Consider the following 14673-nt stretch of genomic DNA (forward strand, 5'->3'; position numbering starts at 1 on the left):
TCAGAGAAAAAGATGATAAATGTGGAGTACAGATTGATATTTTGGGGTACATGGCCAATGGGAAAATGTTTTGAATGACTTTGTTGACATATGTTTATTATAGGGTTTTTAAATTTTTTTTTTACAACATGGAAGGAGGAGGTAGGAAGGGAAAGCCAGATTTTTTTGATTAAAAAAATAAGCAACTTAAGTTTTACATGATGCATGAAGCAAATAGTTTGCTCTAAATACTATGCTAATACTAAAGCTATGTCCACATAAGCAAATGTATTGACACACTTTAAAAATGTTATTCTAATGTACGCATTCCAATTCACTTATTTTATACTGAAAATTATCCGATAGCTTATGGGAAAGATTATTTTGTAAATTATGCCTAAACCAACCCAGTTTCATTTATGTAAGCAGAAGCTCAAAGTGTTTTTCCTATTGAAAATATTTTTATGAAAATTGTGGGATAAATAATTGTGTTTAATCTTGAAACAGTTAACTGAAAAGAAACATCAAGTGTTAATTATCATCATTAAACCAGGTGAAAGAGTGGGGGATTTTGAATTAGAAGATCTAGGTTCAAAATATTGGCTCTGAGATTTGCTGTTGTTTTATTTATTAGCTGTGTGACAGTGGACAGGTTATTTGCTCTCTGGATCAGGGTCACTTAAAGGTAAAATGAAGGAATTGGATCAGTCAACATCCCGGGCACTCTCCAAGTCTGAATCTTTATGATCCTGTGAAATACATAACCACCACTGATTAAACCAATTAGGTATTATAACTCAATGTTTCAAGAACGATTGGTGCAGACTAAGGGACCTTAGATTCAGACCAGGACCTTATGCCATATACTACAAATAAGTTACAAATGGTATGAGACCTAAATATAAGAGGTCACATCACTGGAAAAAAAAAGAATGAAAAAAGGGTACCATTTACAACTCCAGCTATGTGAAAAATTGTTAAAAACAAAGGATAGTAGTGATTATATAAAATAAAACGGAAAGTTTTAATTACTTAGCGAGAAGCTTTTTTACATGAATAAAAGTCAATACTAGAAATGAGAAGCAGTTAATTGTGGAGAATACTTTCTAGCAAATATATAATATTATAAATATATAATACAATGAAAGCCATTACCAAACAAATAAGCACTCAAAAGACACAGTTGTTCCCCGGCCCACCCCACCCCCACCTAAAACAAGCAAGCTATGACAGAATTATTAAGATAAATGCAAATTAAAGCAACTCTGAGGTTTCACCTCATGAAAATGTTTTGGTGAGGAAGGAGGAAGAAACACCAGGTCATGCTACAACTTAAAAAAACAATCACCCCAAAACAACAGTAACAAAAAATATCCAATAACATTGGGTCATATATTTAGAATTGATTGAGACCTGAGAGGCCATCTAGTCCAAGCTCTTCATTGATGAAATGAGGAAACTGAGGCCCTAAGAGGTGAAGTTACTTGTCCAAGGTTAAATACATTAACGATTTGGGTTCTCTGACTCAAAAGCCAGTACTCTTTCTACTGCATCATTGTTAGAGTACTGATATAGCTCAGTGGAATACTGAAGGTGTAGTTTACTTAAGATTTTAGGAAACCATCTGACAAAATTTCTCAGGCTATTCACGTGGATAAAATGGAAAGATATTGGTTAGTCAATGATCTAGTTACATAGATTCAAAATTGGCTTAACAATGAAAGAATGGTCACTGACAGGTTGGTATTAACTTGAAAAGTGGTCTCTAATGGAGTCTCTCTTAAACCTGGAATGTTAAAATATTTTTATCAAGGCGTGCTTATCAAAGTTGTAGATAACACAAAGCTAGATGGGCAATTAGAAAATTCTAAATTGTTGGGACAGCTAGGTGGCACAGTGAGTGGAGCACCAGGTCCTAGAAATAGGGAGGACCTGAGTTCAAATGTGGCCTCAGACACTTGACACACTTAACCAGCTATGTGACCCTGGGCAAGTCACTTAACTCCAATTGCCTTGCCTTCCCCCTTCAAATAAAAAAAGATTTAAAAAAATAGAAAAAAAAGAAGATTCTAAGTTGTAATTTAGAATTTTAGGCCAAATGTTAAAAGATTAGAGAGATTAAAAGAAGGATATATAAATTCTTATACTTGGATTAAAACATAAAACTTTGCTAGTACAAAATGGAGGCAATATAGCTGGACAGCAGTTCATCTGAAAAATATCTAGGGTTAAGGAGATTTTAATAACTCAATAGTGATATGTTAGCCAAAAATGCTAATGGGGTCTTAGGGCTCTACTCAGTCGGACGCCATAGACGCTGATTCCCACTCATACCAAATCTAAAATATTGGGTTCAGTTCTAAGCACCACAGAAAGAAATTGATTAGTAAGCAACAAGGACTGTAAAGGGCACTGAGATCATGCCATAAGACAGTGGGATCAAACTTGAATAGAAAGGATCCTGCAAGCCACATACAGACTTTAAAAACCACAAGTTAACACTATGCTGTATTTTTATTTATATTGTTAAATATTTCCCAATTACATTTTAGTCTCATTTGGCCATGAGATTGACACCTATGCCGTAAGAGAACCTTAACTGGTTCTAGGATGCTTACTTCGACAAAAATAAGACTTGGTAAAGGCATGACTGCTGTCTTTGAGTATTGGAACTGTCCGGCCAAAGAAGAATTAGACTTGTCCTGTTAGGATCCAAAGGGCAGAAGTGGTAGCAATAGCCAGAATTGAAGAGAGCCTTATTAACAATTAGAATGATAGGACAATAGGCTGCCTTGAGAGTGTGTAGTACTCTCTCCTCATTAGGATTCTTCAGGCAATGGTTGGATGGCCATTTTATGTCACAGACGGGATTCCTGGTGGATGAATCCAACTAGGTATTTGAGGTTCTTATCAAATATGTATGGGGGAAAATGAAAACTATATAATCCTTTATGGAAATGGGTCTGGCAATTATCAAGTTTGTCTTCAAAAGTGTCAATTGGGGGGGCGGAGCCAAGATGGCGGCTGGTAAGCACGGACTAGAGTGAGCTCCGTACCGAGTCCCTCCAAAAACCTATAAAAATGGCTCTGAACCAATTCTAGAATGGCAGAACCCACAGAACAGCAGAGGGAAGCAGGGCTCCAGCCCAGGACAGCCTGGATGGTCTCTGGGTGAGGTCTATTCCACACGGAGCTGGGAACGGAGTGGAGCAGAGCCCAGCCTGAGCGGCATGGACGATCCAGACCAGAAGCCGGGCGGACGGGGCCCTAGCGCCCTGAATATGTGAGCTGCGGCAGTTACCAGACCCCTCGACCCACAAAAGTGTCAATTAATTAAAATTTAATATCAAGGAAGATTTTCAATATTGTGAGACTTAACCCTGGACTTTTTATTTATCACTAAGTGCCAAGTCTACTAGTGATGAGCCTCTGTGCTTAGTTAATCTGATCCTCAGAAAGACAGTCCGCTGCCAGATCACACTCAAAACTTGTCCCAACATCTTAAAGCCTTGTAGAGCTTGACTTCCACAGCAGGCATTTGCAAACTCTGAGCCAACTCTCTTTGATTATGAGGCATTCAACAGGGTATCTACAAAATCACTGATCTACTGGAGGAAGTTAAAGCCTAAGTATGAAGACTACCACAAAAGAAATAAATTAAAAACAGGCTGTGTAATAAGAGAAGGATTCTTGTAACATACTCAAAGATTTCCTAAGTAGAGGCCAAAAGATAGAAGCATTCAAAAACTTCTGCTCTGTTCTAGCAAAAATTAGTTTCCACTATAAGGCTACTATATTTCAGATTCACTTGCATCATTTTAAAGGAGCAGAAAAATAATTTATCTACATAGCATTTTGGTTTTTTTTAAGCAAAGTCCAAAAACAAACTCTCAGCTATGCCCAGTTAAGTTTTAAGACAGAAAGCCCCTGAGGAAAAAACAAATAAACCACAAAGTGGTAAAATGTACAAAGGACATTAAACATTAAATCTGTTTAGTAATTTCCAGAACCAAAGACTTTTCTACATTACAAACTAAATTCATGTGCAAGAGAATTTCTCATTCAGTATTCCACCTTGCTGGGCTCCTATATCAGCTTATGTGTTGGCTCTCCCCATTAGAATGTAAACACCTTGAAAGCAGGGGCTGTCTCTACTCTTGAATTTATATTCCTTTGTACTTGGCACATCATAAGGGCTTAATAAAGTACATTTTTATTCATTCATAATATCCTTGTATAGCCAAATCTTATCTGCTTGGAATTATCCAGTAAATCTTTCCTTAAAATCCTTAGCAGATCCCTCTTACCTTATTCCTGGCAAGCACAAGAAATACAAACCTTGTAAGGCAAAAACCACTTCCTTGACTCAGAGAAGATGTAAACCAAGAAGCTGGAAAAGTCCATTTTTAAGCTGGAAAGAACCTTTGAGATTAGTCTGACCCCTTCATTTTAAAGGAGAGTAAACGATAGCTGAGAGAAGTCTGGTTCAGACTTATTTCCTACATCGGATAGTGATACAATCGTCTCCTACCAATATACTAGATTTTAGGAAGGAGGAGAGAGAAAGAAGAGAACAAAGGCCTGGAGGGCAGCAGCAGCAGTAAAGCTATTCTGATGATTTGTGCTGTAAGCTCCCAAGGCACTAGCCATACCTATGCCATATTTAAATACAAATATGAAACCATCTACTCAAACCACACACACAATTCCTGGATCCTCCATACCTTTTATTCTTCTCCATTAGGTCAAATAAAAGAGATGTGACTATAGTTACAGCTTGACCTTGAACATGAACCAACTATCTAGAAAAGTCCTAGATGAAAATAACTTCACTTGCTAACTTTTCAGAGTTGTCCCACATCTTCTCAGGTTTTTGTCCTTGAAGTATTTCAAACCTGGAATTGGGAAGGGTGAAATGAAACAGCACACATTGTACACATATACACACACACATTATGTGTGTGTGTGTATGTATATATATATTACAATTGTTGGATTTTTGATGTATCTGTCAATTGCTTCAATTGAAAATATCTTATTTCACCAGAATTACGTGAGAGGTAAAAACACATCTAAAAAGACCAACGGCATTTACAAAGCATTTAGGCTTTGCAAGTCCATCTATTTGTTATCTGGGACCACTGATGTATTTCACAAAAATGATGTCTCTCCTCTCAATTTTCTCCTTTTTAAACATAAGCAAGTCATAACAACTCCATTCAATTTGAATGGTGGAAGTCCCTAGGTTATCATATGTACTAAATAATGCTGTGAACCTAACATTTATATTTTTCACATTTAACTGCTTAGTGAATGCACTGAAAGCACAATGTCAGAAAAATGCAAGAATGTACAAAAAATACATAAAATCATTAAAAGAAGCATAGGCTCTTAGACGCTTATCAAGTAAGCAAAGGATAGTTTTCAGTTTCTGAATATGAACTTGGGGAACAGAAGAAAAAAATAAAGAATAGTCTTTAACTTATTTTGACATTTTTCAAGTTTTGTTTGCAATCCCTATAGCTCTGGATCAATTTGGAAATGCTATTCCTACAGCTATGTAAACACTGCCTCTTTTATAAGATACAGTTCATTTCCAAGGCAATCGTTTCCCAAACGTCTCTCATATCATTTCCCCTAAGCCACACTAAAACTCCACTTCACAATGCTGCAGCAAAATTTAAATATCTGATAGCTAGCATAAGCTAGGCATTGATGAGAATGGACTTATTACCTCCTCAAAGAAAAGACAGGATGCAATCATAGGTTATTTTGTAGAGTAAAATAAAAACCAGCAAAGGATTTGGTTAAGCAGCTTTCAACCCTGGTTCTAACGACTATAAAGTCATTACTACCAAAAAGAGGATTGAACTAGATGATCTCTAAGCTCCAACTCTAAACCTTGGTCCTGAATATGTACAAAAGAAATTATAATTGTAGTTTCTCGGATGAACTTCTGGAAGCAAAGAGGTGATCTGAGCACATCCAATTTAAAAAAAAAGCACAGACGAGTATCTGGAATCAAGGACAATCAAAGCTTTCAGACATCATGTGTCTCTTTCTCATGCTACTTCTATAGCTCCTCAGGAATGCTAATGTTTGTATTAGAATACTGTTGGGGGCCATAGCAGTCATGTGACTTTTTGTGATCATAAATGTCATTATGATAGTCACATAACTACAAAGCAGTGAGGTTAAATTCCTAAAGATACAAGCCATGTTTTTTCCTTCTCTTCCCTGAAATATTAGTTACATTTTGTTTTGGGGGTGGGGGGGTTATAATCAGAAATAAGTTAATGTAAAAAAAAGCTTATCAATAAAACTATAATGTACATTTTTCTAAGAGGGAAGCCAGAATGAGAAATTCAGAGAAACATGGGAAAACTTGTATGAAATGATGAAAAGAGAAGCTGACTTAGAACGGTCTGCCCAATGACTAAATGAAAACATTAAAATGCATTAGACATCATATAACGCACAATGGTTAAACTTTGTTCTAAGAAAAATAATTATGAGACCAATACTTTAAGGTAAGAGTTTCTGGACTGTATTTGGCTTAACTGTTCTTTACTGTAAAGGAGGGCGGGATATTGGCAAACAGAGATATAAAATACCAAAAACATCAAACATAAAAATGTGAACCCAAAAGAGTGAAAGAGGCACTATCATTATTTTACAGGTAAGCAGAAACGCACTACATAGTTCAGAGCCTTCTAAATTTTTAGTCTGCTATAGAAAGAACAGACTTTAGATACATCATTTTCCTGCTCAAGAATGCTTCTGTGGCTTGGGATAGTCTCTACGATAAAATTCGCACTCCTTGGCTTGGAATGTACAGTAAACCCTACCTTGGGATGCTTGCTTACTCCACAACACTCCTCTTCACACAGCCTGTTACTGCCCAAATGGCTAGCTTACTCACTGTCCCCTCAGGACTCCTACCCCATGCCTTTGCACAGGCTGTTGTTCTCTTACATGCCTTGAATATATTCCTTCACCTTCACCTCTCGGAATACTTAGTTTCTTTCAAACTTAAGCTCAAGTGCCACCCAACATTTTTTTCATACTTCTTATTGACAATTGACAATTCTCTCTCCTCAAATTACCTTCTTTTACTTAAATACGTACATACTGTATGTAGTCATATATTAACACATTCTTCAAGAAGAATGGAAGCTCCTTGGGGATAGGGACTGTTCACATTGTCCTTGTATCTCCACTGCCTAGCACAATACTTTGCTTAATTGATATTTGTTGAGTAAGTTGCTCTAGCCAAAGCTATAGCCTCTTGGATATCTGGATTTGGATGTCCAGTATTCAAATCCAAAACTGAATGCCTTATCTCACCCCAAACCTAACCTTTCCCTCTTCCTAACTCTTTTACTGTCAAGGGTACAATCATGCTCCCAGTTATATACTCATAAACTAAATGAGGTGTCAACCTGGACGCTGTCACTCTCACACACACACACCCAGCATATATATATATATACAGCCCCCACTGCTCCCATCCAATCTGTTGCCAAGTCCTGTTGATTCTCTTATTACATCTTCTCTCTTTCAACACTTCTACAACCCAGGTGCAGGACATCATTTCCTGGCTCTGCATTTTCACTGACTTCTCTCAGTCTGGAATCCTCTCCCTCATCACAACCTCTTGATTTCCCTGAAATCTTCACTAAAATGATACCTTCTTGCAAGAAGCCTTTCCCAGTCCTCCTTAATTCAAGTGTCTTCCCTCTGAGATTTTTTTCTAATTTATCCTGAATATCTTGTTTGTACAGTTATTCACATGCTGTCTCCCTTATTAGATTATGAACGCTTTGAAGGGGACTGTTTTTGCCTTTCCTTACGTACTTAGCACTCAGCAACAGTGCCTAGCACATAGTAGTTACCTGGTGATTTGACTACAGTAAAAAAGTTACTTATTTATTTTTTGAAGATAATCATTTAAACATGTATATGGATATTTTATGGTATATACTCAAAGTGTTTTATTATGTCATGTTGTCAAATTTTCTGTTAACAGCAGGACCAGAATTTAAGAATAGTTCAAAGAATCAAGTAGTGTCAACTAACAGTGAACTTTTTTCATCCATAAGACAAAGAAAATAGAGATAGCAAAGTAAGTAAAATTATAATAACATATTTGCATCAACTGACATAGCTGGTCCTTCTAGTGTTAATGGAAGAAAACATATTCCTTCACCCAAAATGTTTCATGGAGAAAATATATTTTCCTCTTTTTGTGTCGAATCATAACCAATTTCCTCACTTTTCACATTAGAAAAATGAGGAAACCTTAGTTTACCATGGAAATGGCTTGCCCAAGGCCCAGCTGCAGATCTGAAATTAGAACTCGGATAGTATGAACTCCTAGTCTACTGTTCTTTCCTTCCACCATGATGCCCCCTAGATTGGAAAAAAGCTACTTTCTGGCAAATTAAAGATTAAATTGCAAAAATGTCAGTTACTTTTAAAAAGTTATAGCAAAAATGTGTAATCATGCTGAGAGAAAGACTAAAATGTCAAGCCCTGGAATCCACTGCTAAGTATGTATCTCAAAGAAATTAGAAGGGTTTCATACAGACCATGATACTTTAGCAGTAGCAAAGAATCAGAAATAAAGTAGATGCCAATTAATTGGGGATTGGCTAAACATAGTAACCAAACTTACATTTCAGGAAGAGATGAGAAAATGCACCTCCCTCCCTTTTTTCTTTTGGTGGGGTGGGGGGGTGGGGGAGAGAAGAGGGGTAAAAGGAAGCATATAAGGGAAGACACATATTTTCTTAGGTGATATATGTCAGTTTTGCTCCACCACCTTTTTTTGTTCTTTGTTATTAGAGAAGGGAAGACCATAGTTGGGTATGAAAATGGTCTAAGAGCAAGAGATATCAATTTTTTAAAATCGAGAACAATGCTTTTAAATGTTAAGACTGTCATCTACTACAACTGTTCCTAAGTACCTTCACTGGGAAGTCAGTAAGACATGAGCTCAAATTCTAAGCTACTTACTAGCTGTGTGACCATGGACAATTCACTTAACCTCTCTCCAACTTTCATCTTCCCATTTGTATAATGGAGATAATACTACCTTTTGCACCCACCTCACAGAGTTGAGGAGCTTAAACGTGGTAATATATCTATAATCTTTTGCAAACATTAAGCATGCTATATAAATTGTATCTGTTAATTGGATTTTGAAGCCTCAAACATTAAATATAAGCCATTAATTCTAATGTTTCAAAGCCTGACTACTTTCATTCCAGTGAGGCACATTTTCCTCATGTCTCTTATATTCTCTCTTCCTAATATTTTGCTATGTCTTCTAGGAACCTCTTGGCTTTCTTCCCTCAAAACAGTACTGAAAAAAATTCCAAGCCAAACTCTTTTTAAATAACAAGCATGGCATGGTAAATTAGAATAAAAACATTAAATAGCTGTCCAATACAACCAACTCAAAAAAGGCTATCTACATCAACTTCCTCAATTTATATCTGAAGGAACTGAGGGTATAAGACAGTAAGTAGAAGAGTCAGACTAGAACCTGCATCACAGTACTTAAACACCTCCTGAAAATAATTTTAAAAACTAAGTTGAATGAATTAAATAAATCATTAATATATAACACAGGCCAGGTTTTCCTAAAATATTTTGTGTTAGAGCCAGTGTCTATGTATAAAGAATGTACTCAATATTGATAATGGCTCATCAAAATACAGTTTAAATAATATCAGCTGGCCTCTCTTAATTCTTCTAGATACCCATTAAGTAGCACTTGGCATCTGTATAAACTGCAAGTATTATCTTCAAAATGTATTATTTTCCCCTTCCCACAATGAAAAAAACAAGGAAAATGTTCCAACATTAACTTGCCCTTTGGCTCTTTAAAAATTTTAAAAATTACTATGTCGGGTAAGTGGACTTCAAGGGAGAAAATGCTTGTGTCTTAAATACTGGACTATGACCCTGAATGACTAGAATTTTTTTTTTGGACAAGTCCTATATGGATAAAATTTGCACATAAATGATAATAGGGTTCAAGGCATTTCTTTTTGTATATATGTTGTTTTTAAGGGAAAGAATGATAATGGGGGATGGGAGAGAGAAATAGAAGTATGAGGAAACAATCTACTGCCCATTTATGAAATAACCTTGGTGTGAATCTTTCAAAAAACCTCTAAGATTTAGAGCCATACTGGAGTGTTAGTGTCACTCATATCTGGAGATAAATATCTATAGAACATCTTATTGTGAATGTTCAACACAATAAATTCCATTACAGTACCTTAAATGTGCAAGCTTCAGCAAACTTCCTTTGGCCTTCACTCAGATGGTTTCTAAAGCTAGCTTCTTGATCAGGAAAAATGTTGGATTTTTATTTTACATTTCGGATATGTCCTAACCAAAATTCTTGCTTCTGAAGGGAGCAATTAAGAATTTCAAGAAAGTTTTTAATTATTTTCCTAAAAGTCATATACAAAACAAGGGTAAAATATGGTAAGTGATTTTAAATTGTTTCAGAAAACTGAATTTCAGAATTTTAAATTTAAGCCAGAGGATAGCAAAAACTCCCTTACAACCTTCTAAGTTCTCAGGTCCAAAGGGAACAGTTCAAACTACCAAGTCTGGCAGACCTATGATATCTGTGATGATGTGCTACAAAGGAAAGGACAAACAAGTTTGCTGGTGTTCCTTTAACAAGGAGCTCCGTCATTGCAAAGAGCACCACGCTTTGAGTTTTAAGACCAAGATTCTTCTAATCCACACAAATCATGAAACTTCTCTAGCTCAGCTTCCTTGTTAAAAAGACATTAATACTACTTCTATCTCACAAGGTTTTAGTGAGGGTGAAATCAGATAATGAATTTGAAACAGAAAGAATTTTCTAAAATGTTAAAACAAACATCAATTATTACTAATTCTTTGAAAAGCAGATGGGAAAAGGATCAGACTGAAAAACTTGGATTCTAGTCCAAATTCTACCACCAATCGGCTCTGTGACCACAGGCAATTCCTTTGGCTCTCTGGGCATGTCTCCTCTTATGCAAGGTAAGGGGGTTAGTCTAGATGAGTCTGCTGATTCTACAACTTGCAAGTGAACAAAAGAAAAAGGCACTTAAAAATGCTCATGCGGTGCTGTGTATGCTAGGTGCTATAAAAGGATGGGATCTAAAAATACTAGTTTTTGTGAGGTACTTACTTCTTAAAGAACTTATTGGTTAATAGCATTAACGAGCTATAGTAACATTCTGTCCCTTTCCAAACCCCCAAGCATCCAGGAGTTAATTTCAAGTACTTTGTAGCTAGACAGCTTTGTGATAGAAGGCTCGGCCTGGAGTCGGGAAGAACTGAGTTTAAATGTGGCCTTAGACACATACTAGCTGTATGATCCTGGTCAAGTCACAACCTCTGTTTGCCTTCCACTGGAGAAGAAAATGGCAAACCAGCCCATTATCCTTGCCAAGAAAAACATGGACACTATGGCCCACGGGGTCAAGAAGAGTCAGACATGACTAAACAACTTTCTACCAACAACCACTGAATCCAATGAAAGCCAGAATAAGTACTTCTTTATTACATTTCTGATTTTCTAACTATTTTATTTAACATTAATAGTGAAGCTAAAGAATTAGTAAGACAAGGTCTAAATGAAAGACATAAAACCCACAGAATTTATTACACCATATATGTCAGTGAGAACACTATTAAAATTTCAATGAAGGGGAGAAAACCACCAACTCCATTATTATCAGGTTTTGCTTGGTCATAATAAAAGATTGATTTTTACCTAATGAGAATAAAGTTGTCAATGCTGTTCACTGCTGAACAAAACTAAACTTATATAATTGCACTCTGGCTAATTATACCTTAAAAGGAAAAGACTCCTTTGTGAGGGCAAGACTCTTTCTGGGGGGGGAAAAAAACAAGGAACACTCTACTTCTCAGTTTGTTATTGGTCATAACTTCTAGACATTTACTGGGGAAACAACAACAAACACTCCAAAGTATTGAGTCCTTAGCCTCTAAATTCTCCTTTTATTGAGTCATTTTTAAATTTATAAATTCGAAGGTGACACACTAAAAAAAATCCAACTGGCAACATAAACAAGCCCATTAAAAATTCAGCTAATGCCAAATAAAAAAGGTAAAAATTAGTTGCATCTCTATAATGCACAATGAAAAACTGATGCTGGTATCACCTATACCTAGAGATATTTGACGTTTAAGCTGGGCTCCGTATATTTACCCTCATGTGATGGAAGCAAAATCCAACTTCTTGAGCAATAAAGTTCTGCTCTGGTTCCAATATCTAAATTTGGGAGAACAAACCCAGGCAGGTAAGAATAAGAAATGGTCACTAAAAACATAATAAAATTACTTAGGGATACAAAATTTAAAATTTGTAAACAAATAGTGATCATTTGAAGCTGCAGCAAGTGCTTCCAGGACATAATAAAATATATAACCCAGCTAAAACAAACATCAGCTTTTCTATCAAAGATACTGTTTGATTTGGATTATCAAAAATATCTTGCATTTGATAGTAGGCAGGAGAGCCAATTTGGTAGGAACTGCATTTCAGTTTTCTTCACCGGGAATCTGTTACAGCTCATCAGCATCAAGGAAGAGGGAAAGAGAGGAGGGTCTAGGGAGTAAAGAGAAGAGCACCGATGAATTTATGTAATTAATTTACTCTCCCACCCTCCAACGTCATTCAAAACTAAAGTCTAAAAATATACGTTACCACTTTTGGGAAACATTGTTTGGCGATTGGGAAGGAGGGGGGCCAGCAATGACTTGGAGGGGAGGCTAGAGCCTGTGTGGCAAAAGGAATCTCTCCATAAAATTTAGAGTAAGAAATAGTAGGCAGCAGGAACAGACACCGTCCCCTCCCACCACTCGAATATTGCTAGAAACGCCAGTTCCTCACTTAAAACTGTCAGCAGCAGTTGAAGATCAAGCTTTTATTTCCATTCTCTTCTATTTAGGCTCCCATCAGTTTTGACAAAGCCACTCCCCCTCCAAAAGTGGCACACGCCCCACAAAGTGACAGGGGTCGAAAAGGGCGAGTCTACCATCTACTGGAGAACTGTAAACTTGCTGAAATTCTGGGAATGCGTGGGGCCTGACGGGTTTCGGAGTTTACCAGCTCCCCAGCTATTCGGGGAAAGGGGGCGGGACCGATTCCGACACATGCTCACCCCTGGGGAGGGGGAGGGGAGGAGCAAAGGGAGGGGAGACGGGGGCGAAGCTCGGCCTACGCCTCTCTCCGCCAACAAGCTGCAGTCCAAGACTAAGGGGACGGCCCAGGGACGGGGAAGTGACCGTCTCTGGCCGCGCCTCCCGCCCAGGACTGTCATTTGGGGGCCTACGAGAAAAACGCAGATTGGGTCCTTCCCGCCCCCGCCCCCGCGCGGTGGGCGGGGCCCTCAAGCAAGCCCGGAGGTGGGACCCCGGGACGAGCCAAGGCGACGCCCCCACGGCAAGAAGATCGCCAAAGACGACGAAGCCCCCCCACGCCCGGCGTGGGGGGACGACGGAGGCGGAACGCCGGTGTGGGGCGGGGGCGAGAAAGGACTCCCCCAATCACACTCCCGCCCTCTCCTTCCACTCCAAGCTCCAGGGCAGCTACCCAAGGGGGTGGGGCCTGGTGGGGTAGCTGGCTTCCTACTCCCGCCCCCCACCCCACCCCCCACCTCCCTCAGGGCTCGGCACTCCGAGCGATTCTTCCTACTCGGCAGCGGCGGCGACACTCGCTCGCGCAAGATAGCCCCCGCCCCTCCAAGCCGCAGGAGAAGAGACGACCCGCGCAGCGCAAGACTGGGGCGGGAGGGGTAGGCACGGGGGGACGCGCGTGCGCGCCGCCGCCTCCTTCCACCGCCCCCCCCCCCCCCCGCCGGCAACGCCGCGCGCCAGACAGCTAGGGCCCCCCCCCCGCCCTTCCCCCACGCAGAGGCGCGCGCCAACCCCCGTAGGGAAGCGGCGGCGCGCTCCAAGAAAGCGGCCCAGCTCTAACCCGCAAGATACCACCCCCCATGTATACACGCCCCCACCCCAAATCCACCCCCACCCTTCTTCCGCAGCCCACCACCGCCACCGCACCCTGGCTTCCACAACGGCCTCTCCCTTCGCACTGACCTGACGGGCCGGGACATGTTCGCAGCAGAAACCGGACCTCCAGCGAAGCCGAGACCAGGCCCCCCCCCCACCCCGCGCGCTGGGCGCCCCTCCCCCCCCGGAGCTGCTTTGGCCGCCGAGGCCCGGGCCGCTAGCTTCTCAGGCTCCGCTGCTACTGGATCCAGGCCCCCGGGATCTGCCGAGCCCCCCGCTCCCCCGTCTCTTCAAAATGGATGAATCAAACCAGCCGAAAATGCGCCAAAGCCGCCGTGCAACCTACCCCGCTAGGTCTCCCGAGCTCCGCCCCCTGCCCTCCCACCCATTGGCGGCATCCGCCGGGGGCGTCTCGCCTGTTGGACTGTTTGAATAATCACGGTGCTTTGGCCCCGCCCATCCTCCCCTATAGGCTCCTCCCCTTCCGAGGGGAGGGGGGATCCTGTTTCCCGAAGTTACTGTGAGAGCGCACGGCCGCAAAACAAAAATGGACGCCGCCTGGCCGCGGGCCTCACTCGTGAGCAGCAGATTCGCCTTAAGCCGTGCCCTGGAATGACTGACGAAGGGAATTTACGG

The 14673-nt window shown here is 40.0% G+C and overlaps 1 protein-coding gene across 2 annotated transcripts in view; it reads right to left on the bottom strand.

Moving 5' to 3' along the window:
- NUCKS1 (nuclear casein kinase and cyclin dependent kinase substrate 1) overlaps nt 1–14348 on the bottom strand; it is a 46895-nt gene extending 32547 nt beyond the window's left edge. The window contains exon 1 of one of the 2 annotated variants that reach the window (XM_036753922.1): nt 14125–14348. In XM_036753922.1, coding sequence (XP_036609817.1) covers nt 14125–14141 — 17 coding nt within the window. In that variant the 5' untranslated portion in view covers nt 14142–14348. The remainder of the gene's footprint in view (nt 1–14124) is intronic. The other variant, XM_036753923.1, reaches the window with a different exon arrangement.
- Nucleotides 14349–14673: the final 325 nt, after the last annotated feature.

Source organism: Trichosurus vulpecula, chromosome 4 (assembly GCF_011100635.1).
Source record: "Trichosurus vulpecula isolate mTriVul1 chromosome 4, mTriVul1.pri, whole genome shotgun sequence".
Classification (NCBI taxonomy): Eukaryota; Metazoa; Chordata; class Mammalia; order Diprotodontia; family Phalangeridae; genus Trichosurus; species Trichosurus vulpecula.